Source organism: Porcisia hertigi, chromosome 19, assembly GCF_017918235.1.
Source record: "Porcisia hertigi strain C119 chromosome 19, whole genome shotgun sequence".
NCBI lineage: Eukaryota > Euglenozoa > Kinetoplastea > Trypanosomatida > Trypanosomatidae > Porcisia > Porcisia hertigi.
The window spans coordinates 482,315-505,604 of NC_090578.1; the positions used below are offsets into that span (position 1 = coordinate 482,315).

Here is a 23,290-nt window from a genome sequence, read left to right on the forward strand (position 1 = left end):
CGTGAAGCAAGCACCATGAGCCCAGTCCTCACCCACTGAAAGGGTTGCACGTGGATCTCCGCAATCGTTATCTTTGTGCTGTCCTCTTCCCCCCCCCCCGATAACATGCGTCGCTGCATTCTCTCCATTGGTCCTTCTCCCTCTCCTCTCTCTTTGCATGTCTGATATCTCTACCATACATGATGGGTGTATATATATATGTGTTGCACGCACGCGTACACACACACACACACACATGTATATATACATATATATATTACATCTTTTTTTTTTCACTGACACATGCGTAATGGGCGTGCACCAATCACCAATCAAAACTAACTAGTTTACACCAACCGCGCTTTTTTGTTATCTCATTATCATCTGCGTACATCTTTTTTTTTTACCCCCCTCTTTCATCTCTCCCTCTTTCTTCCCTTTCACTTACACGCAAAGGAAGCTTTGAAAAAAAAAAACAACGTCTCCCGCCCCCCCCCCTCCACACACACACACACAGGACAATCATGACCGCTCTTATCACTCTTCAAAGGTTTAACTGGATGGGGTACAATGGTACCGAGTCGGAGGAGATCGATACGCAGCATCTGCGCAACAGCGATAAGCCCTCGGACAACTACAGCTATGCGCATCGCATGCAGGCTATTTTGGAGATGAAGGAGCGCCTTTACCTGATCAAGCGTGACCTCGACCTCATCCCCGAGGAGCAGCTGCGTGCCGAGGAGGCAGAGCGCGAGCGCAAGCGCGCCGAACGCAAGCGCCGTGAGGAGGAGGAGCGTCTGAGGAAGGAAGCCGAAGAAGCGGCCCGTTCCGAGGAAGCGGAGCGCAAGCGCCAGGAAGAGGCCGAGGCACAGCTCGAAGCCGAGCGCAGACGCCGGATGGGGAACAGTGAGGAGGAGGAGGAGCGGTTGAATGCCATCCTCGCCTCTATTCCTCGCACGCAGACGGAGATAAACGCTGCCGCTGAGGGTTTTACGAAGGGAACCCGAATGCTTCTCTTCTCCACTGATAACGGCTACGTCAGCTACCTCGACGGCAGCGTGCACCTCTCAGCACCTCAGACGGAAGAGTACAACACCTCCATTCGCGAGAGAGTGATCAAGGCGTTGGATGGCACCAATGTTCTCGTACCTGCCGCCGAGGAGTACTCGCTGGCAGAAGTGCATGCGGCAAACAACGCCCGCGATGAGGCGCGCAAGAAGCTGGACGCCTTCCGTGTCACCCAGGACCCCACCTACTCGTCACGCATCCGCTCAACCGAAAAAGACGCCGCCGGCAACCCAATGCAACAGCTTGCGCCAGGAGAGTCCGATGAGCCTACCCTGGTTTCGAACTACGAGTCCACCAAGAAGCGCGCAGAGAGTGTGCGCAAGGCGTACAATGCGAAGGCTGCATCGACCGGTAATTCCATCGCATCCGCGCTCTGCTCACACAGTAACTCCGCCTATTAAGCGGCAGCGACGCCGGCCCTGGCCGCAGTGATTGAGGGAAGGAAGAGGAGGAGGAGGCGTAGTAGCTGGGTGATGCAATAAAGGAAGGCTGTTTCGCTGAGGAGACTGGAAAGCAACTGACCAACCCGTAAGGCGCAACCCCCGATGGTGGCTTCCACGGAGCAAGACCCTGGACCAGGCACAAACGCGGCCCCGCCTGAGGAGGGCGTCGATGCTGCTACTCCCGGTGGCGCGGCCGAGACGCATGGAGGATCAGGACAAGGTCATGAAAAACACTCCAGAAGGCCACGGCCAAGGCAACCGATGAAGAAGTAGAGTACGAAGAAAATCGATTGAGCAACAAGCAAGCATACTGATACGCATGCACATGTACAATTTGAAGGATACGTCATGGAACGGCGTGTAAGTGAGCGAGGTTTGCCTGATTGCGGCGAGAAAGAGAGCAGGACAAGAGCGGCTGTGCATTGTGACCAGCAGCTCCTTCTCACCCCTCTTCTCGTATCTGAGCTCAACTCGCGACTCGACATCTACATTGCATTCCCTCCATTGCTGCAGCATCAACTTTGCCTACCCTACCCCACGTCCCCACTCCCCCCCCCTCTCTCTCTCCCAAAGCTTCATGCGCTTACGTGTGTCTAAGCTTGTGCAGTACGGCGTGGAGGAGGGAGGTAAGCGGTTCGTTTGAGGAGAGCATGAGTAGGCGTGACTGCATGTTCACTCGCGTGCCGCTGTTATTGTTGTCAACCTTCCCCGCCCCCCCCGCCCCCCCCCATCCCCGTGTCCTGAAGAGATGCAGACGCAGGCGTCCGAAAATTCATCTGTACCGAAAAATCTGTGCTTTGTCTTAGTTTGTTCATTTTTTATTTTTTTTTACGCATTCGTCTCTTGTGCGTCTGTGTGTGTGTGTGTGTGTGTGTGTGTGTGTGTGTGTGTGTGTATGTGTGTGTGTGTGTGTGTGTGTGTGCGCATGTGGGTGATTTCTCGGTGCGCCAACGGAACGGAGTGTCTATCTAGAAAATACCTACGAATCAACATGCACGCGCGCACATACACACACACACACACAGACCCCAGGCAGCGAAACGCACAGGGAGGAGGAGGGGAGAGGGGGGGGACGCGAAGCTGTCCCTCTTTTCCCCGACAACCATCCACGCCAAGACGGACAACCGCAAGCGAGCATTCCCGCCCTTGTCGAAAAAATGCGTAGAGCCACCACCGGTTGGAGAGGGGGAGAGGAGGGGGACACGCCCAACAATGTAACGAAAATTATGGCACAGATATCTTTCTCCTCTCCCCTTCCCCCACCCCTGTGTTTGTTTGTTTTTTCGCTTCTCCCTCGCCCCTCCCTCCCCACAATCACCACCACACCTCCCTTTTATTTCTCTATCTGTCACCTGTACTGCCCTTCCTCCTCTCCTCTCCCCCCCCCCTCCCCCATTCTAGTGCTGTCCTTTTTGGCCCCCCTTGTCTTCTTTTTTCTCTGTGTGTGTGTACCTCATGTACTGAGTGGAAATATAACATTGTTGTTGTTTGGTGATTGTGTGTGTGTGTGTGTGTGTGTGTGTGAGAGGGTTGGGGGGAGGGGGATTCGGAGAAAGAAAGAGTATACCTGTGATTGTGTCTGTGTGTGTGTGCATATATATATGTTTGTTTCTCTAGTCATCGAAAGGAAAACAATTTCGAAACACCAAAGCCCCCTGTGCGTATTCGGATGTGCACGACAGTATTTAGGGGCATCTGTGGCTCAGGTGGTCATCACATGCTGATTTCACATCTCCTTCTCCCCTCCTCCCCCCTTTCGCACTTCTTTCTCTGTGGAGGGGAGGTGGGGGGGGGATCGAGGGGTACAGCAGAGGGCGGACTGTCTGCGTATACGTGAGAGTCTGTAGAGGAACGGGGGCCCAGTGCATAGGAGGGGGGGAGACAGAAGAGACAAAGGGGGAGGAAAGAGTGGCATGTGGGTTTGAAAACTGGGGAGCCAACAGGTCTGCTTGTGCGGTCTGCCTTCTCTGCCACACACAGACACATTTATTTTTCTCTGGTGTCCACGAAAGACTTCCCCCTCGCAACCCCCAACCCTCCACATCTCCCTCTGGGCCATCCGTCATCTTGTGTGTACAACCCCGGAAGACTGACTCAGTATCATTTTCTCCTCCTCTCACTCTCCCTCTCTCACGTTTGGTGTTTGGTGGTGAGGATGCATTGGTGTCTTCATTCATCGTCTGACGCGGGATCATGGAGAAAGCGCACACCACAGCGGCACCCTTCTGCAGCTGTCCAGTATATAGAAAAGCAAATCATTGCCTTCAAGGGGAAAGACGGGGGGAGAGGGGAAAATCGTTTTTTTGGTGTTGTTGTGGAGTCTCCAGATCAAACGACTGGCATTGACAGATACGAGGTTTGTCGTGGAAGCACCACACAGCAAGCTTTGCCAGCACCCGTTATGCCCCCCCCCCTCCGCTTGGTCTCCCCCACACCCACCTCACTGACTACCCTCTCGACGCCCCGTTGACGGTCCATCCGCGTCATATACTCCATAAATCAATACAGAATCACACACGCACACATAGAGCATTGGCTAGCGCCTTCACAACGGAACCAGCGCACCCGACAAGATATTACACGCACCCACAATAGTCACGCATAAACATCCACCACCATAGACATCATCATCACATAAATATACGACCTCTCGTTTCCTCGTTTACTGGCTGAGTATCCACACTTTCGCCGTGGGCACTGTGCATTGACCTCTAAGTGTGTGTGTGTGTGTGTGTGTGTGTGTGTGTGTGTGTGTGTGTGTGTGTGTGTGTGTGTGCTGCTTTGCGCGCGCACATATGTCGCTCTGAACAAGCCACGCCATCTCACTAAAGTCATCCAATTTCCAAGCGACACGCTTCTCTGCAAAGCGGTTTCACCTTTTCTTCCCTCTTCTCCTCACCGCACCCGCCGCTGCTGGACAGACTGTGAGCTCTGAGTCATCCACTGCCGCGGCCGCACGTGTTCCAATGCAATCGAGTGCTCCCCCAACTGGCTGGTCTCTGAACCCCCCGAATCCTGCGGAAAGACGCCAAATTGTGCCTCTCGTGGACACCTGTGGCAGTCCCAGTGTTGCTGTTGTGTCGCAGCCGGTTGCAGGCGGGCTGGGCACGGCACCACGGCAGGCCGCTTACACCGCGAACCTTGAGGCGCAGGTACGCGTCCTCGAGCAGGAAGTGCATCTCCTGCGCACCGGATTAGAGCAGAATGAGCGCTTGCGCCACATCTCCGCATCGACTGCGCCGCCCCCGAAACGCTCGTTGTCGGCGTCAACAAAGCGAGTTCATTTCGCCCCGTCGTCGACTGTCGTTCCCCCCTCCCCGCCACGGCCAGCAAGCGCATCCTCCAGGGCGGCTACAGGCGTGGACGATCGTCCTCGCCTCGTGTTTGGGCAGCGCGTAAGCCCGACACATTCGCGGATCGTGCCACAAGGAGGCCCTCCTCGTGCATATTCATTGCGTAAACAGCGCGCTACCAGCCTTGGCAACCCCAACCCCACAAGCGCGCGGTCTGGATCGGTGCCCCCGTCCTCCAGGACGTCATGCACCTCCACCGCCTCGTTGCGCCTCTTCCCAGCCCCCGCGTCCCTGCGTGGAGGCAATACAAACGGCATACCTCTCCAAGGCGCCGCCACCGGGGCCATAGTCGCCTCTCCTGTTGCTGGAGACACACATCCCCCCGCCCCCTCACTTGTCGGCGCCTCTTCCACGTCTCCTGCGGCAGCGACAGTGTGGGCGTCAGCTGACCCGAATCTGCCGTGGCCACGCGTAACGACTCCAGCAGCCGGAACCCTTGCAGGTGCATCCCAGCTTTCTTGTTATCCGTTCCGCACCACGCCGACCTCTTTGCCGGCCGCAACACCCACGCCAATGCCCTCGGAGCCGTCTGTCACGAGTGGTCCGCAGCTCGTCTGCGCTCCTGTGGAAACAAATGGCGCTGTGGCGTCACCCATTGTAGTGACGATGAGCAGCGATAAATCTCTCCCAATATCCTTGGCGCCCCCGACACTGCCCACCGCAAGGCCGGCAACGGAAGCGACGCCTTCCGCAGCTGCACCACTGCCGAAGCCGCCAGCGCTCTCGCAACCTGCTCCAAGCAGCGCGCTCGCTGCTACCCATCCGCTTGCCCGTCGCACGGACCCGTCTCTCTCCGTGACCGCAACCGCCACGACCTTGGGGACCTCGGCAGTGCCCCCAGCTGCAAGGTCCTCGGCTTCAGAGCCAACCACAGTGGCACAACTAGAAGCAGAGGTGTTGTCTCTGCGCGACACGCTTGCACAACGAGAAGCCTTACTGCATCGCGTGCTGTTGGAACTCCACCACGGATGTAATAAGGGCGACGCTCACCGTCAAGGCGCCGGTACAGCGATAGCGGAATCAGTGGAGGAGCGGCGGCAAAGCCGGGAAGCGCTGCGGCTCTTGGCGGATGAGCTACTTGCCGCGCAGACGCAACTCAGCAACGTTCGAGCCTCGCATCACCAGGTCGTCGCTGAGCTGCACAGGTGTCGCCAACAGGTGCATCAAGCGCCGCCACCGCCACAACAGCAGGCAGCACCACCAACCAGCACCTCTTCTCCTGGAACGCCTCCGCCGTCGACCAACCCTCTTCAAAAGCAGCTCAGCATTGCTCTCCAGAAACTAAAAGCGTGGGAAGACTGGTATGCGACTAGCACCACCGCACCAGGCCACAAAGCCGCCTGTGTCACTGCAGGCAGTGACGGTGCAGTCGCCAGCGCGAGAGACGCGTCATCTACGCAGAAGCTCATGCCACAGTCAAAGGCGAGCAACACGGAGGATCAAACGGGAGAAGGAGCAACAACTCCTGCAGCAGCAGCATCCAGGGGGGGCCACCACAAGAAAGTCAGCCACAAGAGAGAGAGGCGCGCACACGAGGCGACCGCACCGATTTGGTGTCCGCACTGCGGCTTCGCCGTGTCAGCCACATCAAAGCTGAAAGACAGTGGCGTCGGGGATGTTGTGCCTTGCGGTTTCGGGGGGCCTCGACTTGCCTCAGCACCCCTGCACTGTGCATCCCTGTCCTTGCCCTCTACACTCGGTCTGCAGAAGCTGTCTACTGCACCACCCCCTGTCCCATACACGTCGGCATATGCACTGGACTCCATCCTGTTTAACAACCTGACGAGCCAGCAAGGCGTCAAAAACCTCAGAGACAACGGTAGCGCTGAAGCGGAGCCAGAAGCGGCAGCCAAGGTGGCAGGTGGAGCGGCAACTCCACCACCACCATCTCGACCAGAGGACGCAGTGGCGGCGTCTGCTGCTGCAGCCGCACAGGCCAATGAAACGCGAGGGAAATCACTACACGCGCCTCTAGTGGGGATGAGCAACGCACGTACTGCGCATCAAAACGTTATCACTGCCCCCTGCTGTGCATCCCCGACGTGGGCAGTGCCGATGGGTGGATCCAGTACCGCTGGTGTGGGTAGTCTCGGCAGATATGCCTGTGAGAAAAACCTGAGCACTGGACTCATAGGAGGTCAAGTGGCTAGCAACCCCTACGCGTCTCCTTACTACGACGGACTCGATCACACGCAACAGCAGGCATGCAGTGCTCAGCAGTACGTTACACAGCTCGCCCGCGAAGCTGCGGTGCGGGAGCTCGCGGAGGCAGAGCGGCAGGTGGCTGAACAGCGCCTCTTGTTATCGAAGCATCTGCATTCGCACACACACGGTCTCTCCTCCACGCCAAACGGGCAGCATAGTGCAGGAGTTGGGAAGCAAGAGGTTGTTGAGTAAGCACATGGCACGAGAGAGCGCGTGGCGGGGCGGGGCACAGCACACCAATTCTACATGTTATTCTCTCAATACAACAAAAGAAAAACAGAAATCAAACGCCAAGCCAGTGTGCAGCGGTGACTTTGGGGGGGGAAGGGGCATCAACTGCTCCTTCGAGCACCCCCGTCACCTCCACCCGCAACCCTGCCATATAGAGCAACATTTGTTATCCTTACATGAGCTCGTTTTTATGTTTGTTGTTGTGGAGTTGCAAGATGGAGGGGGGAGTGAGGGGAGAAGCTGTTACTGGTGTTATCTTTGTTGGTTGACTTCTCTTTCCACGGGGAGGGGAGGGGGTGGGGAAGAGAAAGAAGGGAGGTTATGTGTATTTATTTATTTTTGTTGTTGTTTGCCTCTTGATGGTGTGTGTGAAAGACTCCCAGGAAGGGCACTGCACTGACGAGTTGCGGCCCGCCCCATGCCGTCTTTTTACCCCACGAAATGACTTTGCGCTGTCCCATACTCATCTACCTGTCTCTGCCGCCGATGCTTCTGAACACACACGTGCGCGCGTGCAATCGGGAGAGAGAGGGGGGAAAAAAAGTGCACTGCGCGCACCGCCCTATACATATTCAATTCGGGGGATCAGAACCGACATGAACACAAATGGCCCTCCCGGGGAAGGGGGGGATGTCCATTTGGGATCAAGAAAAAAAAAATTTTCTTCCAAGTGAAATGATGACTCCGCACCTCCATCGCGAAAGAGGGGGTTGTGAAGTACACACACACACACACAAAGCGTCCGCGCACAACTGTCATCACTCGGCCAATCTAGGCATATATTCCCGCTTCGGTGGGTTTCGAGTGTGCTCCCATCCTCCCACAGACTATGTGCACGTCTGGGCCATGCTTTTCTAACAGTACAGTCACCCCAACCACCTCATCACGCCTGCCCGCTCCACTTTTGTGTGTTTTTCGTTTGCCTTTGTTTCTGCATTTTTAGCGCATCACATTTTGTTCTGGTAGGGCCCAACGACACGGAGACTCGTAGGAGTGAGCACTGTCGACTCAGAAAAACCCCCAACCCCTCCAAACCCCAACACACACGTGCATATATATATATACATACGTCCCCCCAGAGGGTGGTGAGGTACACAGACAAAAAAAAAGGATTCAGTGCACTGTGTCCTCCTGGGATTGAGAGAGGGGGAGAGACAAAAAAAAACGAAGGAAAACACAGCGTGAAGTCGATCAGCACGACCCAAAAGCGGATACTCAAATATATATTCGCCACCAAAAAAAAAACAGAAAACATTAGTGACACGAGTACACGCACGAAGAGCTCACGCTACATCCGCGTGGCACGGTTTCCACTAGCGGTGGCCGTCAGTCCGTCTGACGCGGAACCCACGACAGAAGCAAACCGGCGTGTGTTTTTTTGAGTTGGCTGTTCAGATGTCTCCACGACAGAGGTCGCTAACAGATTCCTTTGCAGTTCACGTCACTCCGCTACCATCGCTACAGTCCCTTTCCCGATTCGCATGAGCCATGAACAATTTTTCTGGTTCTCCAGCTTTCTTTCTGATGCGGAGATTCGGGGGCGTGGTGTAGGGGGCGGCGGTCAGTCCGACAGCAATGACAGCTGCGACCAAGCGGTGGAGGTGTTTTACGACGATCAATGCGATCTTCCGCGTCATGATCTGACAGAAGAAGCCACCGTCCGCGGCGATGACAATCCTGCATATCAGTCTCCCCAACTAGTCTCGGGGTATACGCAGCAGCATCCGCCAGACAAGCAGGCATCATGTACATCCCTGACGTCCTCCCTGGATAACGCACATAAAAGCAGCACTGACACCTTCCCTGTCAGCACCTTCACGTCAAGGCCACTCAATGCAGCAGCACCAGCGGCGCCGTCCTCGAAGCCTGCATTGATTGGTCTTGTGGATGCAGACGTGGTCACGATGGACCACGCTGTCCGCGTCCCGTCCGCCCTGCTCAGTGCGGGGCGTCGAACCATGTTTGATGTTCTTGCTGTTATCGCAGCGAGACAGCGCGGATGTCAAGAGCCGCCGGCCAAAGGGCAGGAGTCCACAGAGGCTAAAAAACTCGTCTCTGAGGAGAACATCGCAACCAAAGAGGCATTGTCGCCCGACACCGCTTCCTCTGCGCGGCAGTTTACATACCAAACGCTTTTTCCTCGGGCGGCAGCCGCCGCGCGTCTGTCGTCGTCAACCGCAACTACTTCATCCCCTGCGGTGGGGTCGTCGCGAGAGCTCAGCAAAAGTCACACCGTGGCTCCAGCTCCTCCGCCTGTAGCTGCGATGACAGCCATGAAAGCGAAAACGGCTGACACAGCGGCTGTTGAGCCACCTTTGCCAAGTGGGAGCACGAGTGCGCTCAGGTCCACCTTGCCCACCACCCACCCACGGTCCTCACCGTCGTCTTCACGGCCGCCTGAGCCGGGGAGGCCGGACCGCCGCCTGCGCCATCTCCTGCCAGCACACTTGCGCGGCGGTCCAAGTAAATTGCAGAGCGCTGACGATGACTCGCATAGTCACAAGCGGCAAACGGAGCAGCAGGGCATCCCCAATCGACAGCCACCTCGGCACGTAGACCACCGAACCGGTGTGGTAGTGCCGGAGGTATCCGATATCTCCAGCATCAGCAGTTGGAGCGACGAGGACGATACGGTGAAGGTCGTAACGCAACATCCACAGCCCCACCGAGAAACAAGGCGGGCTGTCACTGGCTCCGCTGCTGCTGCTGCTGCTGCTGCCCCTACGCTAAGCATGGAGTGGACACCATCCGTCACACGTCCGACGGCGCTTTCCGAGCGTGTCGACAACGACGCCGGGGAACTCGCGAGTCTAAATCCCCGCCATGAGGAACACAAACTGGGACGGCCAGAGCGACCGCAAGGGGCGGCTGAAGAGTCAGAGAAGAAGTGGGCGCAGATGGATCGAGTGCTCATGGCAGTGACGTGGGCGGCGACATCATCGCATGCAGGCAAACTGAAGCTTCTCACGGATAGCCACAGCCACGGCCGCGACCGTCACCATGGCGCAAGAGGCACGACCACTATTCCAAACTCAAAGAGAGATACACAGTACATCACGGCCGCCAGCGCCTCCCCAGCAGACTCAGCAAAGGAAAGCAGCGACACAGACGACTCAGGGTACTCCGGCAGGGGTGTCGTCAACCTCCTCGAGGACCTCGAGGATGAAGTGCCGCGCTGGGTGCGGCAGCACGAGGCCACCCATGAACGCCTCGCCGAAAAGCAGAAACGGCAATGGCAGCGAGCCTCCTGGATATCACCGACGTTCAGCGAGACACACATGTCTGTTATCGAGAAAGTTGCAGCAGCGGACAAAGCACGTGCACAGCAAGCGGCAGCAACTGCAGACGCATCGCAAGCGTTCATGGGAAAGCCGCTCTTCTTCTGCCCCTCATCGACGACGACGCGCACGCGGAGTGCGGGATCGCATACTGCTGGTGGGCCAGCGTATACTGAGGCTGTTAGGTCGGCTGAGAGCTATATGGACCCAAGAAGGCAAAACGCCCGGGGTGCCCTCACAGCGACGGCGACGACGACTGCCACCGGTGGACGGCGATCCCTGGTCGAGGTTTGGAAAGAAAGAAAGCGCTTACTGCAGCAGCGCTCCTCCAACGCAACAGCGGTATCAGTAGTCGAGTATCTGTGGCAGCGCTTTCAGGCGTGGAAGCCGTATGGGTTGCAATTGCTGCGTCACCTGCGCAGCGGCACCTGCATTGGTGAAGCATCGCCATCGCCAGCGCGGCCGTCACTGTCGCACGCACAGCACGAGAGTGGTCCGACTCATCTCCCGGAGAATCCGGTGCGGAATGATGCTGGGGGAGATGCAAGCGAGACTATCGGAGATGAAATATCGGCCACCAGCAGCGATGAACACGACGATCAGAGATCGAATGTAAAGGAAAACGTTGGGCGGCACACACATAAACCCAGCATGCAAGTACCACCAGTAGGCCTGCCGTCACAGAGAAGCTCGAGGGGCATTGCCGGTCACGTCACTGAAGCAACGCACCAGACAGACGCACCAAACAAACATCAGCGAAAGACATGCGGTGCCACCCGCGCCGAGCTGGCCAGCATCGGCGACGAGGGGATCGAACTGCAGGTGAGGGTGCAGTATATAGAGTCCTCCTTTAACGTTGTGGCCGTGCAGGGTGATCTGACGTATGCGAGCGAGAGTGCGTGTGCGCTTATGGGGCTTGACTATCCTTTCCTCTCAACCCCCTGTTCGTCCGCACGTGTCACTGGCCGAGAGGAAGACAGTAGAGCGACGCCAGCAACACGCCAACGAGGGTGGACTATCCTGGTTCCCGAGCCAGCACTCATGGAAGTGCCGATGGTACTTGGGGAGCACCTCTATCTCGCCCCACCGTACACTGTCTTCCGCGAGCTTCGGGCGGTGCTCTCCAGCTACAACTTCACTACAGACGCGCTTCTCAGACAGTGTGCGGCTGAAGAAGAAGCCTTACAAGGAGAGCGACGGCAACGACGGGGCACGCTCGATGCGTTTAGCGTTGCCGATGTTGGAGCACCCAAGGCCAATGCATCGTCGAGGGTCGCGGCAGTGGCGGGTCGCGCAGCGGTGTATACGGTGCTTGACAGACACGGACTTGAGAGTGGCTACGGAGAATCTGGTGGTCATCAAGGCAGGCTTAGTCCGACCCGCAGGCGATCGCCATGCGAGGATGCGGACTCAAGGGAAGAGACGCTGCCCTGTTGGACAGCACCCGATAAAAACGACGGAACACCGTTCCGAGAAGTATCTGCGACCCGCGCGCAGACATTAGCACCCCTTGCCGATACACCAGCGACAAATCGAACACCCACCGCATTGGGGCGGGGCGACGGCGATCCTGCGGGAGCGTCCCCAGACCCGCACCTGCCTGTCTCTCGCTGCCCACAACAACCGCAACCGCAGGCCTCTGGGGCTGCCATTGGGATCGACGCCGCAGACGCCAAGACACGATCACGACGCGGGGTCCCTCCCGGGCATTCCTCTCTGTCCCCGTCCTACGTGCGCGCCAGCACCGCCGGTGTCGACTCACTTTCAGTCGAAGGGTTTTATGACCCACTTGCGATGCCCGCACTGCCGCTGACCGGCACCAACGAAAGATGGAGCGGCAGCCGGGGCGGTGGTACCAACGGCTTGGCTCCCAACATCCCAGACGAAACAATGGTGCTCAGCAAAGAGCCGGGGCGTGGGATCGCTGGTGGTGGAAGCCGGGAACTGCCGATTCCTCCACCAATGGTGCCGCATCCAATCGAGGGACATCTCCCACACGGCGCAGCTGAGGTATCCGCTGGTGTGCCTGGCAGCGTTGTCGCATATGATGCTGGGGCCCGTGGCAGCGACACACTCGCCCCTGGAATCTCTAGCGTAACGACCGCAGGAATCGGGGCGCCCCTCCTGGTGAGCGATCCAGTTGGAGGCGGCTTCCCACGTGGCCCGACAGCGGACTGGGACGTTCCTGTTGAGGTTCTTTTCGCGTTGAGTGGCGGCGACGGTGAACTGGGGGGCAGAACGCAACAAGATGCTGTGCGACATGCGTGTCAATACCGCGACGCCGAGGACGATAGTATCAGTGAGGGATATGGCAGCGATGAGGCTCCAAGACGGCAGCAAGACCCTGCACGTCTCCGCCACATGGGCACCATCCCTGCTAAGTGTGCGCGAGAACCAGGTCACGCGCACAAGCGCTACCGACAAGAAACCCCCAGGAACGGCGATGCCTTCACAACAACCGCTTTTGGCAGAGCGTCCAGCGGCTTGGAGACTTCGACTGCTTCGCAGGTCGCCTCATCGGGGATGCCACTGAGTGTTGTCACCTCCTCGTTATCCACAACGCCCCTAAACAGCTCTTTCTCCTCTTTATCAGAGCCGGAGGGTGTGGACGACGACGATGCGGGCAGCGGCCGCCCTGCTTACGCGGCATGCGTGCCGCGCCGGCCGCGTCACAGCAGCCGTCGCGGTGGACTCGGCAGGGCTTTCTCCAGGCGTGAGCAGCAATATCAGCAGGAGCGGTGGATGCGCGAGCTCTGGGGCCGCGGAACGGAATGTGATGAGCCCTCCGCCTTGCCCACGGCGCGCCCAACTCTCTCTGCGTGGACTCACACGCCGAGCGGGCCTTCCCGATGCAGTCAAGATCTGCAGCGCAAAGTACAACCCCAGGCGCTGTCTATGGTGCACGCTTCAAAGTCTTGCTCCACGGCTGCTGATGTGTCGATCTCGGCGCTCAGGGCCGTGAGTGCTTCTTCCATTATGACACCTATGGCTAGAAGAGCAGGCGGCCACAGCGCTGCAATCCCTGCGCACTTATCTTCGCCACTCGTAGGAGATGCTAGAACTCTCACGGAACTGCACGTCGACCACCTGACGAACAGTAGCGCTCATGGCGTTGTTGGTGCGCCAGTACTGCACCACACTGACGATGCTGAGGCGAGTACCGCCACCACGGGATTTTTCTCCATCAATGAAGTTTACTTGAGCGATACAGATTGACACAATTGAAGGCTACGAGAGAAAAGCACAACAACAACCAAAAAAAATTAAAACGGGAACATCCCCTCCCCTCCCTCCTCCTCCAAAAAAAAAGAGACTTTTGTGTGAGAATGTGGGTCTTCGGGGGAGGGAGGGGAGGGGGGGGGCAGCAGGATAGGACGGAGGGGCTCGTTTTCATAACAAGAACATCGTGCTGCGCTGTGCACGACGTCCTCGCGGCACCATCACTGGCTTCTAACAGGACACAAATGCTGAGGGGTGGTCCCATGCGCTCCATTTTTCTTTTTCCTTTCTTCCTCTCTTTTTTTTTGTCTGTCTGTCTGGCGTTTTTACCCCTGTGTGTGGTTGATCATACCTTTCAACTCTTTTTTTTTTTCGAGGGAGAGGGGGGAGGCCGCCCCATATTCTCACACGGTGGCACCTCCACACATACAGGAGAGGACACACCGAATTTTTTTTATTTTTTTTTGTCCTCTGGGTTTACTGCCAGGACCAGACAAACAAAAAACGGCGCCATGTCGAACGGGGTGACATCCAATAGCATGCGAGTGACGGCAAAGCCGCCAGACCTGGGCTCCTTTCCACTGGATCACTACCGCGAGTGCAAGAAGGAGATTGAGAAGTACTACATCTGCCTGAAGCAGAACGACTACATGACGCCCATGTGCCGCGATCCGGTACGTGACTATCTGGAGTGCCGCATGGACCGCGGGCTCATGAAAAAGACAGATGTGAAGAGCTTTGGCATCCCCGAAACAGAGTTTGTGCCGACGAAGCAGCACCGCATCGACTTGAGAGAGCAGTTCTTGAGACAAAAAATGAATCAGGTGGGGGTGGTGGGGGTGGAGAACTACATGCGCGATGACTTAGATATGCCAGACGGATATGAGAAGGAGAAAGGACTTTGAATTTTTGGGCCCTCCCCCCCCCCTCTCTCTCACACACACGCACGCACCTATGCGTTGGTGGTAAGCTTGAGTGTCTGCAAAATAGGGAATCCAGTGTGATGCACCGCTACCGATGGTGTGGCGGTTATAGCCCCCCCCTCCCCCCCCCCTTGAGTGGCACTGCATCGGCATCCACCTCGGCCATTGAACACACGTTCGCACCATCTCTACGTTTGGTAACAAATGTAATTGACTCGGACGTCTCTCTCATGCAACCCTTCATTGCCTACCTGTTGGGGGTCCTAAAGCCACACCGGGAGGAGAGGGGGGGGTGCACTACGAGGCGACCAGGGGCACAGGTGGATCGGGTTTTCGAGGCAGAGGTTGTGCTTAGACGACTGAGGCTGTCATTTCTGTAATGCGCGTCTACTGCTTCTTTGCACAACCCGATGGATCTGTGGGGGGGGCATGTCAAAGAATGGAGAGTGTAGAGTTAAACGCACGTGTAGTGCGGCAGAGAATGGACACATCGAAGAGACAAATAAGCCTTCGTAGCTCTCGCACTCTGTTTCTCCACGAGTGTGTGTGTGGATGTGTGTCTTGGGGGGGAGGGGGGGGGCATCATCACCCCTTCTCTCTCTACTCGTTTAATATCGATGATATTTCGGGTTGAGGTCGATCACACACGCCACATCACATTTTTGAGCCTAACATTGATTACACAAAAAAAAAACAGAAAAGATGAAAGCGTGGATCCTCCTCTCATGAGCTTTTTGGATGCTAACCAAATGCTCGCACAACACCGCAAGCGTCTGTCTCTGCCTGTGTGTGTGTGTGTGTCGACATGAATACGAGTACTCGTGCACTCTCGTCCCATGCCTCGTGCATCAATGCCGCCATGCCGCTTCATATTACAAAAACAAAAAAAGGACCACCACCACCACACACTTCACCTTCTCCAGCATTTTTTTTTTATGGATTCGAGCAGACTCTTGTGCCGATCCACGATTCCTGCTCACCCCCACCCCCCTTACACACACACACGTCACCACACATCCTATTTCTTATCGTAGGCCCTTCATGCACCCCCCCCCCCCACAAAACACACACAGACGGGAGAAGCAAATAAATACGCTGCATCTGTCTAGCAAGGGCGCCGGAGCACAGTTAATGGCAGCAGACCAACACGAAAAAAAAAGAGGTGGGTGATCCCCTTGTAGTTTCGCAGAGAATGGGGTGGTGGTGGTGGTGATAAAAAAGAGAAAAGATATGACCGCTTCACCAGTGGTAGTAGATAACGGTACGGGCATGGTGAGATGCGGCTGCACCGGCCTCTCCCCGCTGCCGCTGCTCCGCTGTCCCACTGTCACGGGCCGAGCGACAGCGAAGACCGTCGCTCTACGCTCATTCATGGGAAAAACACAGACGCCCTCGTCATTGCTACCGTTGCATATCTTGAACTCCGCGCAACATGCCCCTGTGCTCAAGGAGCGGACCGGCCTGCGTGACCGAGAAGACATGCGGCTCCATCGAGAGCGGCCCCTTCAAGCGGGGGTTCTGTGTGGCGATGAACTCGCGGCCGCGAGGGTGCTCGGTGGAGTAGAGCTTACATATCCGATACGCAATGGATTTATTCACAACATGGACGCTATGCAAGAAATTTGGGACTACGCGCTGTGCGAGCGGCTGCCATCACTGGCGAGGCCGTCATGTGGGAGCAAAACTAGATGGAAATATGAAGATGGCCTCGCATGGCTGCTGGACAGGCCCTTGCTGCTGTGCGAGCAGACGAACATCTCTCTGCGACAGCGATGCGATCTCCTCGAGCTGTTCTTCGAAAAGTACAACTTTCCCACAATCCAGCCTATGCAACAGGGCCTTCTGTCGCTTTTCGCCAACGGTGCCGATCGTGGTGTCGTTGTCGAGTGCGGCGAGGGGCTCTCGCACTGCATGCCGGTCTTTGACGGTTTTCTTCTGACCACTGCGCAGCGTAGCACCCCCGTGGCTGGTCGCGCAGTAACCGAACGCCTTGCACAAGTCCTGGGACAGCAACAACCGCATTGGCGGTACCAGGATTCTGGGCGAACGGGGGCTGAGCCAACCGCACTGCCGCATTCGCCTCGCCCAATCAATGACATGGACGTACTCCGACAAATTAAGGAGCGTTGCTGCTACGTGGCGACTGAGAATGACGACGTGGGGGATCGACGGATGCGTGAGACGAGCACACTGCACTGCGAGTGTGTACTTCCGGATGGCACCCCCTGCCGCCTGGGGCCAGAGCGATTCGCAGCGCCGGAACTACTCTTTGACCCACGAGAGGCGGACTACGATTGCGATGGCATTGCCATGACGCTATGGAAATCAATCGAGGCAGCCGGCATCGACGTGAGAACCTCCTTCTACGAGAACATCTTCCTTTCTGGGGGGTCAACTTTGCTGCCAGGGTTTGGGGCACGACTCCAGCGGGAGATGAAGTCTCTCTACTTGACGGAGAAACTCAAAGGCAACGCCGCACGCATGGCGAGGTGTCCGATCCGGGTGAAGGAACCGCAATGGCGACAACATATGGTGTACATGGGTGGTGCCATTCTGGCAGAATTCTCGCAGTCTCAGCCAGAGATGTGGATGTCACGGAGCGCCTACGAAGAGGGCGGCACCTCTGCGATCATCGCTCGCTACTGTGCATCAGCCTGACGATGTGTTGCATACACACACATACACACACACACACACACATATATTTTTTTTATTTTGTTTCAAGGGGGGGAAGCCTGAGGCCACCCTGCGAAGCGGGTGCGCAAGTGAGTGCTTTGTCCAAATCCCGTGCTCATTATAACTGAGAGGAAACGTCTGAAACACGTATTTGTAATGAGGCCTCGCACTCCATGATTACTGCGTGGAGAAGAGTCCCTGAGGGGGGGGGGCCGAATGGATGGGCCAAACACACACACACACAAGCGTCCAAGTGTGTGTGTGTTTTTTTGTTTTTTTTTTGCGCATGAAGTAAATGGGTGTCTATCCCCCTCCCACCCATCCACACACCTCCACACACACACACGCACGCACGCACGCGTTCTATCGGTCAGTTTTTTTTTTGGTCTGCTATGCAACGACAACGACGGCTTCATCGTGACACCTTTGAAAAAAAAAAGTGGGGGGATCTGGCAGGACTCTGTTACGTTGCACTTCACTGCTGTCGGAGCAACACCACCACCACCCCTCCCCTCTCCCCCGGCCGCCACCGCTTGCCAATGCAAGACTGCGAGTACGTGCGCGCGTCAAATAAATACGAGAAAGATGTCCTCTCCGAATTCGGGAATCTGCTGTATGTCCACGCTGCACCCACCTCTGCTCTCTGGTGATCACATTCCCTGACACTCTGCGTTGTCTCTGCTGCCTCTTTCCTCTTGTTTTTTTTTGCTGTTGTTCTCGAACCAACCAACCCCTCTCCCCTTCACCCTCTTCCCCTCCCCCTTTGACACACACACACACACTGTCTGACACAACGCACGGACACACAAACTGGGCACACAATTACAACACGCATGTATATTGTGTGTGTATGTATGCTACTCAGTTCAGTCATCAACGAAAAAAAAAAATAAATAAAAAAAGGAGAGCAGCAGCCAAGATGGGTAAGGTGAAAAAACAGGCGAACCACGCCATCAAGAAGATCCTTATGAAGGAAAAGGCAATCTCTGTGAAGAAGAAGCGTGAGGCGGAGAGCTACCACGAAACACCGGAGTCGAATATCACGAAGCACGCGACGAAGGACTACGCCGCGGTTCTTTTCCGTAAAGCTCAAGTGACCGAGGCAGCCCCGACGCACTCCTCCAACTTCCTTTCCTACAACACCGCTCTCGGCCCGCCATACCGCGTCTGGCTGGACACGAACTTTATTAACTTCTCTATGCAGAACAAGATCGATATCGTGCAGGGCCTGATGGACTGCCTCCTAGCAAAGGTTATCCCGTGTATTTGCGACTGCGTCTTCGCAGAACTCGAGAAACTCGGAAAGAAATTCCGCATTGCGCTGAAGCTGGCGCGCGACCAGCGGTTTGAGCGATTGACTTGTGATAGCAAGTACGCAGATGACTGTGTTGTGCGCACTGTTACACAGCACCCCATTTACATTGTAGCGACATGCGATCAGGAACTCAAGCGGCGTCTGCGGAAGGTGCCCGGCGTGCCGATCATGTATATTGCGAAGCACCGCTACACCATTGAGCGTCTCCCGGAGGCCTACGGTGCCCCAGAGTAGAATAGAGAAGTTGAGGGGGGGGTACAAGAGTGAAGAATACAGAAAAAAAAAAACAACGACGGTAAGAGGCGCTGCTCGCACGTCCCGTCTCTCGCTTTGCCCTCTCCTTCACCCCTCGCTCGTGTGTGTGTGTGTGCACACCTGTGGAAGGAGGAAGGAGGAGGTCTCTTTGGGCTCTCTGTAGCATACCTCGACCCCCCCCTCCCCCCTCACACCGATTCTCTTACGAGCAAAGGTGGCTTGATCCATTTTGTTTTGTTTTTTTTTGTGTGTGGTCGTGACGGTCAACGTTTAAGCATTAATCCGCTCCAGCAGCATCAACACCCATTCGGCACACCTGCACACACGCGCGAACAGGCACGTGTACTCTTCTCCATTGAACAGATTCGACGCGACACACGCGTGTTCATGAAACTGCACAAGACAGAAGACTCGGCGGGTGGGCGATGGTGGTGAAGCTCTTTTTTTTTTTAAGTCCAGCAAATGGGGAATCAACGCTTCTACGAACTCTAGTGTGTGTGTGGGGGGGGGGGGACGTAGCACACGCTACCAAGCAGAAAGACACGACACACTCTTTCAGGTGCACAGGAAAAGGATTTTTTTTAAATACACGATTTCTCTGGCACCATCCCTTTCCCCAAATGGAAGACAAATGTGAGAAGAGCGATGCCCTCGGATTTCTTCTGGCGCTATTTGCCTTCATGAAATGGCGGTCATAGCTCGCTCTCCTGCGTAGGGGGTGCTTGAGCGGAGGAGGGGGGAGGGGGAGACTCCGCATTCGATATTTTCTTTTTTCTCCCTTTTGGTGTCACACCGCCTTCCTCATTGTTCCCCCACCCCCGTTAGCACACACGCATCATCACCCACGGCGTCACTGCCAGGTGCATCTGCTGTGGGGTTTTTTCTACACCCCTCCCCGACTCCTCCCCATCTACCTCCCCCCCACCCCCAAAAATCCGTAGTGAGCTGCGAGAGGGGCAAGCCTTGCATGTTGCGCTTCAGCAGCCTGGGCCAGTGCCCTGGCCTAGTCATACGACCTGCCGCCTTTACTGCGTGCCGTGTCGTTGCCGGATCCTGCTATGCCTCCTCCTCAATCACGGCGACCTCCCTCACGACCCCAGAGGGGGGCACCCCCCTCCGTGTGGCCTACCGGGAAAAGAGTTATCACTTCTTCATGAACCTAGACGATCCTGACGCAACGCGGCGCCGCGTTGAGGAAAACTTGGATCGCCTTGCCAGCGAAGAAAAAAAGGAAACAGCGGCCTACCTGCACAGTCTGCTGAACCTCGTGCTGAGTCACTACCAACGCGGCGACTTCATCAGCGCGCGCGACATGGCCAACTACACGCATCAGAAAGCGCTGGTGCATCACTCCAAGTCCTCCCTGATCTACTTCACAGCGACGACGTGCGCTAAATGCGCCGACGCGCTGGCCAACGAATACGAGGCGCACCTTCAACGCAAGGAGGAACAAAGTCAAGTATCCGCCGCTCTGACACCAGCACCGTCCGTGGTGTTCAACGCGAAGCGCGCCATCAAAAAGCTGCGTGCAGACGCGGAGCGGTACCGCGGCATCGCCCATCGCGTGTATCATCGCCCTGACATGGCGTTCATGCGGGGCGGCGGCGACTCGGGTGATAAAAGGTGGCGCTCCTCCTCAAGAAACACCGAAGGCAGCGACACCCGCCATACATGGGCGGAGGACAGTAGCAACAACAGTGTTGACGAAGAGTATATGCCGCACATGTACGGCCCCCGTTGGCAGGATCGACGGAAGCGGCCGGAGCACGCGGAAATGAAGCACTACTACAAGCAGCAGTGCGGAACGTCGCCAATGTCGGGTGGTGATAGCCGGTGGACCGTGCCCAAGTAAACCCACGAAATAGGCGTACCAGCATCCCCGTATGATGAGAACGCAAGCGGGGAACGTTTGTATGATCGTCTTCTAAGCCCCTTCCCCCCCCCCCCCAACATGCACACACGCGCTTTTCATCTTGTCGCGCCCGTGTACGTGTGCGGGGGCCGAGGCTGGGCCACAAAACCTATGGAATTGATATGCCGCCTCACCTGGCCGATGAGCCACATTCTTGGAAGGGGGGCGTTTGGTTGTGGATCTTTCCACTATTCACAGAAATGGTCGCTCTTTTTTTTTTTGGTGGGGGAGGAGGAGGGGGGGGGGGGGGAAGCATCAAGTGAGCGCTCCCATGATTTGCCGCGGTAACCCTCTCGGCGGAGCAACTGCCCACACCTCCCCAAACACAAAATGCGCACACATACACACACAGCGCAGCTCATTTGTTGAGGGAACGGAAGTATAAAAAGATGGCCATCACAAATCCGTGAAAGGAACCTGTCCGACGATGGCTTTCTGCACAGGTCGTAGTATAACACCAGCCCATACAAACCGAGTTGCCCTGAAAAGCATCAGCACGGCATCTCCTTCTTCCATGTGGTCTCGAGGCCCGATACCCCCCACCCACCCACTCACACACAAAAACACCGCATACGTACGCGCATCCAGGCTCTTGTAGCAAACGCATTCGGGTCCTGCCAATGTAACGCCTCGGTGTGTGTGTGTGTGTGTGTGTGACCGTGTCGCACATACCCCCAACAGGTCTGATTGGTTGAGACAAATACGCCGACGCACTGGTGGTCTCGCTGAAGCTCCTCCATCAACATCACCCCTTCTCCTTTTACGACTCTCCCCCCTCCCCCCCCCTCCCTCCCTCCCTCCCAAGGGGTGAGCGCACCAACGCGAAACAGTGTGTATGTGGGGGTAAGGGGGAGAGAGGTGTGTGTGTGTGTGTGTGTCTCCAAGTGCACCTCTCTTCATAATTCCCTCTGTTCCTTTTTTTTTCAAGGGGGGGTTCTCTTGACCTCTGCTCTCTGATTTCTAGCCAGCAGCATCGTCATGCTAAAGCGAAGCTTCTGTCCAGCGGCGAAGAGGGCGGGTGCCGATGTGTCAACTTCCGCGCCGACCGCTGGGAAGCAGTTGCGTACCAACTCACTTTTGCCATATGCCCTGCGCCGCGCAGCGGCCTGTGAAATGTTGTACGGTGGTGTTCGCCTGCAGTCTCTCGTTCAGCCACCATTTCCGTTGCACAAGATTCGAAGCGAGGACCTGCCGCCGCCGTCCCTCGACGCGGAACGAAGAGACCTCGGCCTCGAGATGCAACTGCCGCGTGATTTGCATGGCTACAATAACATCAACATGGCCGTCCAACGCCAAATCGGGGACGATGCCAGCATGCTAGACGGGGAGCAGCAGCACATGCAGGATAAGGACAGCGACGGCTTCGATATGGGCACTTTTTTTAGTGAGCAGCACCACCCCGAGCGGCACCACAACTCCTGCTTGCCGTATGCCAAGTACGACACAAACAACGTTCTCGCTATGCGTATTTTTCCGGTCAACATCGGTGTGCGTGCACGTACGGAGGCGATTCGGATCCGCACGGAGGACTGCTTAAGACGTCTCCGCGACGCGGATCTCTGTTCAAAGATGCGCATGCCGGTAGAGTACCCCCTTCCACTGAGCCACCGCAGCCAGTACAAGGCAATGCGTCGTGCGCGACAAGAAAGTCGGTACGATGCTGCGGCAATGGAAACCAACGAGGAGTCGCAAACGGCGCATCTTCGCGGCGCCGCAGCTCACCCGCCTCCGTCAGAGCTCTCCATCTTCACTCGGCCAGTCGACCGCCACGGTGGTCACAGCGCCAGCAGCTCCGCCTGCACCACCGATGTGGACCGTATGAGCTTCCCGGTTCACCCTTTCGCGGCTGTAGCTGCCTCGGCCAGCCGCAACGGTGTGCACAGTGGTAGCACCGCCCTACCGTCCTCACAGCGTTGGATGCCGTTGCAGACGCTGAAGCCGATGGGACACAACTGGAGCGCCGCGACGCGCAGCAGTGGTGTACGGGGGCCACACATGCAGCTCATGCAAGAGCGACTTGACCAAAAGGGTTTTGGTTGGAAACGAAAGTCGCGCTCGCTCTGGCAGCAAGATATAGCGACGGCCGGGTTCCGTCCGCATCGTTACTTCTAGAAAAGTCTATGCATCCCTCCGCCCCCCCCCTCCCCTCACACACAAAAAAAAAAGTCAGGCAAGCGGAGGTGTTCTCAGCCGAGAGGTGCCCTCTACCCTGCGAAGATGTACACGTTGGGGGGGGGGGGGGGGCACTGCGATAAATCCGTGTGTAATGATTCGTTTGAGTGCGCGCGCGCCTTTTTTGGTGGTATTTTTTTTCCTTCTATCTGTGTTTGTTGTTTTTGAAGTAGTCGCTCTGGTTGTGAGCTCAACTGGATGCACGGATGTCTGGAGCTCTCGCTTTCTTCCTTCTCTCTTTCCTTCTGTGTCATGTGCGGG

The 23,290-nt window shown here is 56.6% G+C and overlaps 8 protein-coding genes across 8 annotated transcripts; all 8 read left to right on the forward strand.

Moving 5' to 3' along the window:
• Positions 1-503: 503 nt before the first annotated feature.
• On the forward strand, positions 504-1,448 carry JKF63_05826 (uncharacterized protein; the record flags this gene model as incomplete). The annotated part of the gene is made up of 1 exon (XM_067901780.1): positions 504-1,448. One exon carries the CDS (start codon positions 504-506, stop codon positions 1,446-1,448), a length of 945 nt encoding a protein of 314 aa, XP_067757806.1.
• Positions 1,449-4,456: 3,008 nt separating this feature from the next.
• On the forward strand, positions 4,457-7,240 carry JKF63_05827 (uncharacterized protein; the record flags this gene model as incomplete). Its single annotated transcript, XM_067901781.1, has 1 exon — positions 4,457-7,240. The coding sequence occupies one exon, from the start codon at positions 4,457-4,459 to the stop codon at positions 7,238-7,240; it is 2,784 nt and encodes a 927-aa protein (XP_067757807.1).
• Positions 7,241-8,760: 1,520 nt separating this feature from the next.
• On the forward strand, positions 8,761-13,773 carry JKF63_05828 (uncharacterized protein; the record flags this gene model as incomplete). The annotated part of the gene is made up of 1 exon (XM_067901782.1): positions 8,761-13,773. One exon carries the CDS (start codon positions 8,761-8,763, stop codon positions 13,771-13,773), a length of 5,013 nt encoding a protein of 1,670 aa, XP_067757808.1.
• A 515-nt stretch (positions 13,774-14,288) lies between these two features.
• Positions 14,289-14,681, forward strand: JKF63_05829 (uncharacterized protein; the record flags this gene model as incomplete). The annotated part of the gene is made up of 1 exon (XM_067901783.1): positions 14,289-14,681. The coding sequence occupies one exon, from the start codon at positions 14,289-14,291 to the stop codon at positions 14,679-14,681; it is 393 nt and encodes a 130-aa protein (XP_067757809.1).
• A 1,248-nt stretch (positions 14,682-15,929) lies between these two features.
• Positions 15,930-17,357, forward strand: JKF63_05830 (uncharacterized protein; the record flags this gene model as incomplete). The annotated part of the gene is made up of 1 exon (XM_067901784.1): positions 15,930-17,357. The coding sequence occupies one exon, from the start codon at positions 15,930-15,932 to the stop codon at positions 17,355-17,357; it is 1,428 nt and encodes a 475-aa protein (XP_067757810.1).
• Positions 17,358-18,294: 937 nt separating this feature from the next.
• JKF63_05831 (uncharacterized protein) lies at positions 18,295-18,924 on the forward strand (the record flags this gene model as incomplete). The annotated part of the gene is made up of 1 exon (XM_067901785.1): positions 18,295-18,924. The coding sequence occupies one exon, from the start codon at positions 18,295-18,297 to the stop codon at positions 18,922-18,924; it is 630 nt and encodes a 209-aa protein (XP_067757811.1).
• Positions 18,925-19,912: 988 nt separating this feature from the next.
• Positions 19,913-20,797, forward strand: JKF63_05832 (uncharacterized protein; the record flags this gene model as incomplete). Its single annotated transcript, XM_067901786.1, has 1 exon — positions 19,913-20,797. The coding sequence occupies one exon, from the start codon at positions 19,913-19,915 to the stop codon at positions 20,795-20,797; it is 885 nt and encodes a 294-aa protein (XP_067757812.1).
• A 1,038-nt stretch (positions 20,798-21,835) lies between these two features.
• Positions 21,836-22,969, forward strand: JKF63_05833 (uncharacterized protein; the record flags this gene model as incomplete). Its single annotated transcript, XM_067901787.1, has 1 exon — positions 21,836-22,969. The coding sequence occupies one exon, from the start codon at positions 21,836-21,838 to the stop codon at positions 22,967-22,969; it is 1,134 nt and encodes a 377-aa protein (XP_067757813.1).
• Positions 22,970-23,290: the final 321 nt, after the last annotated feature.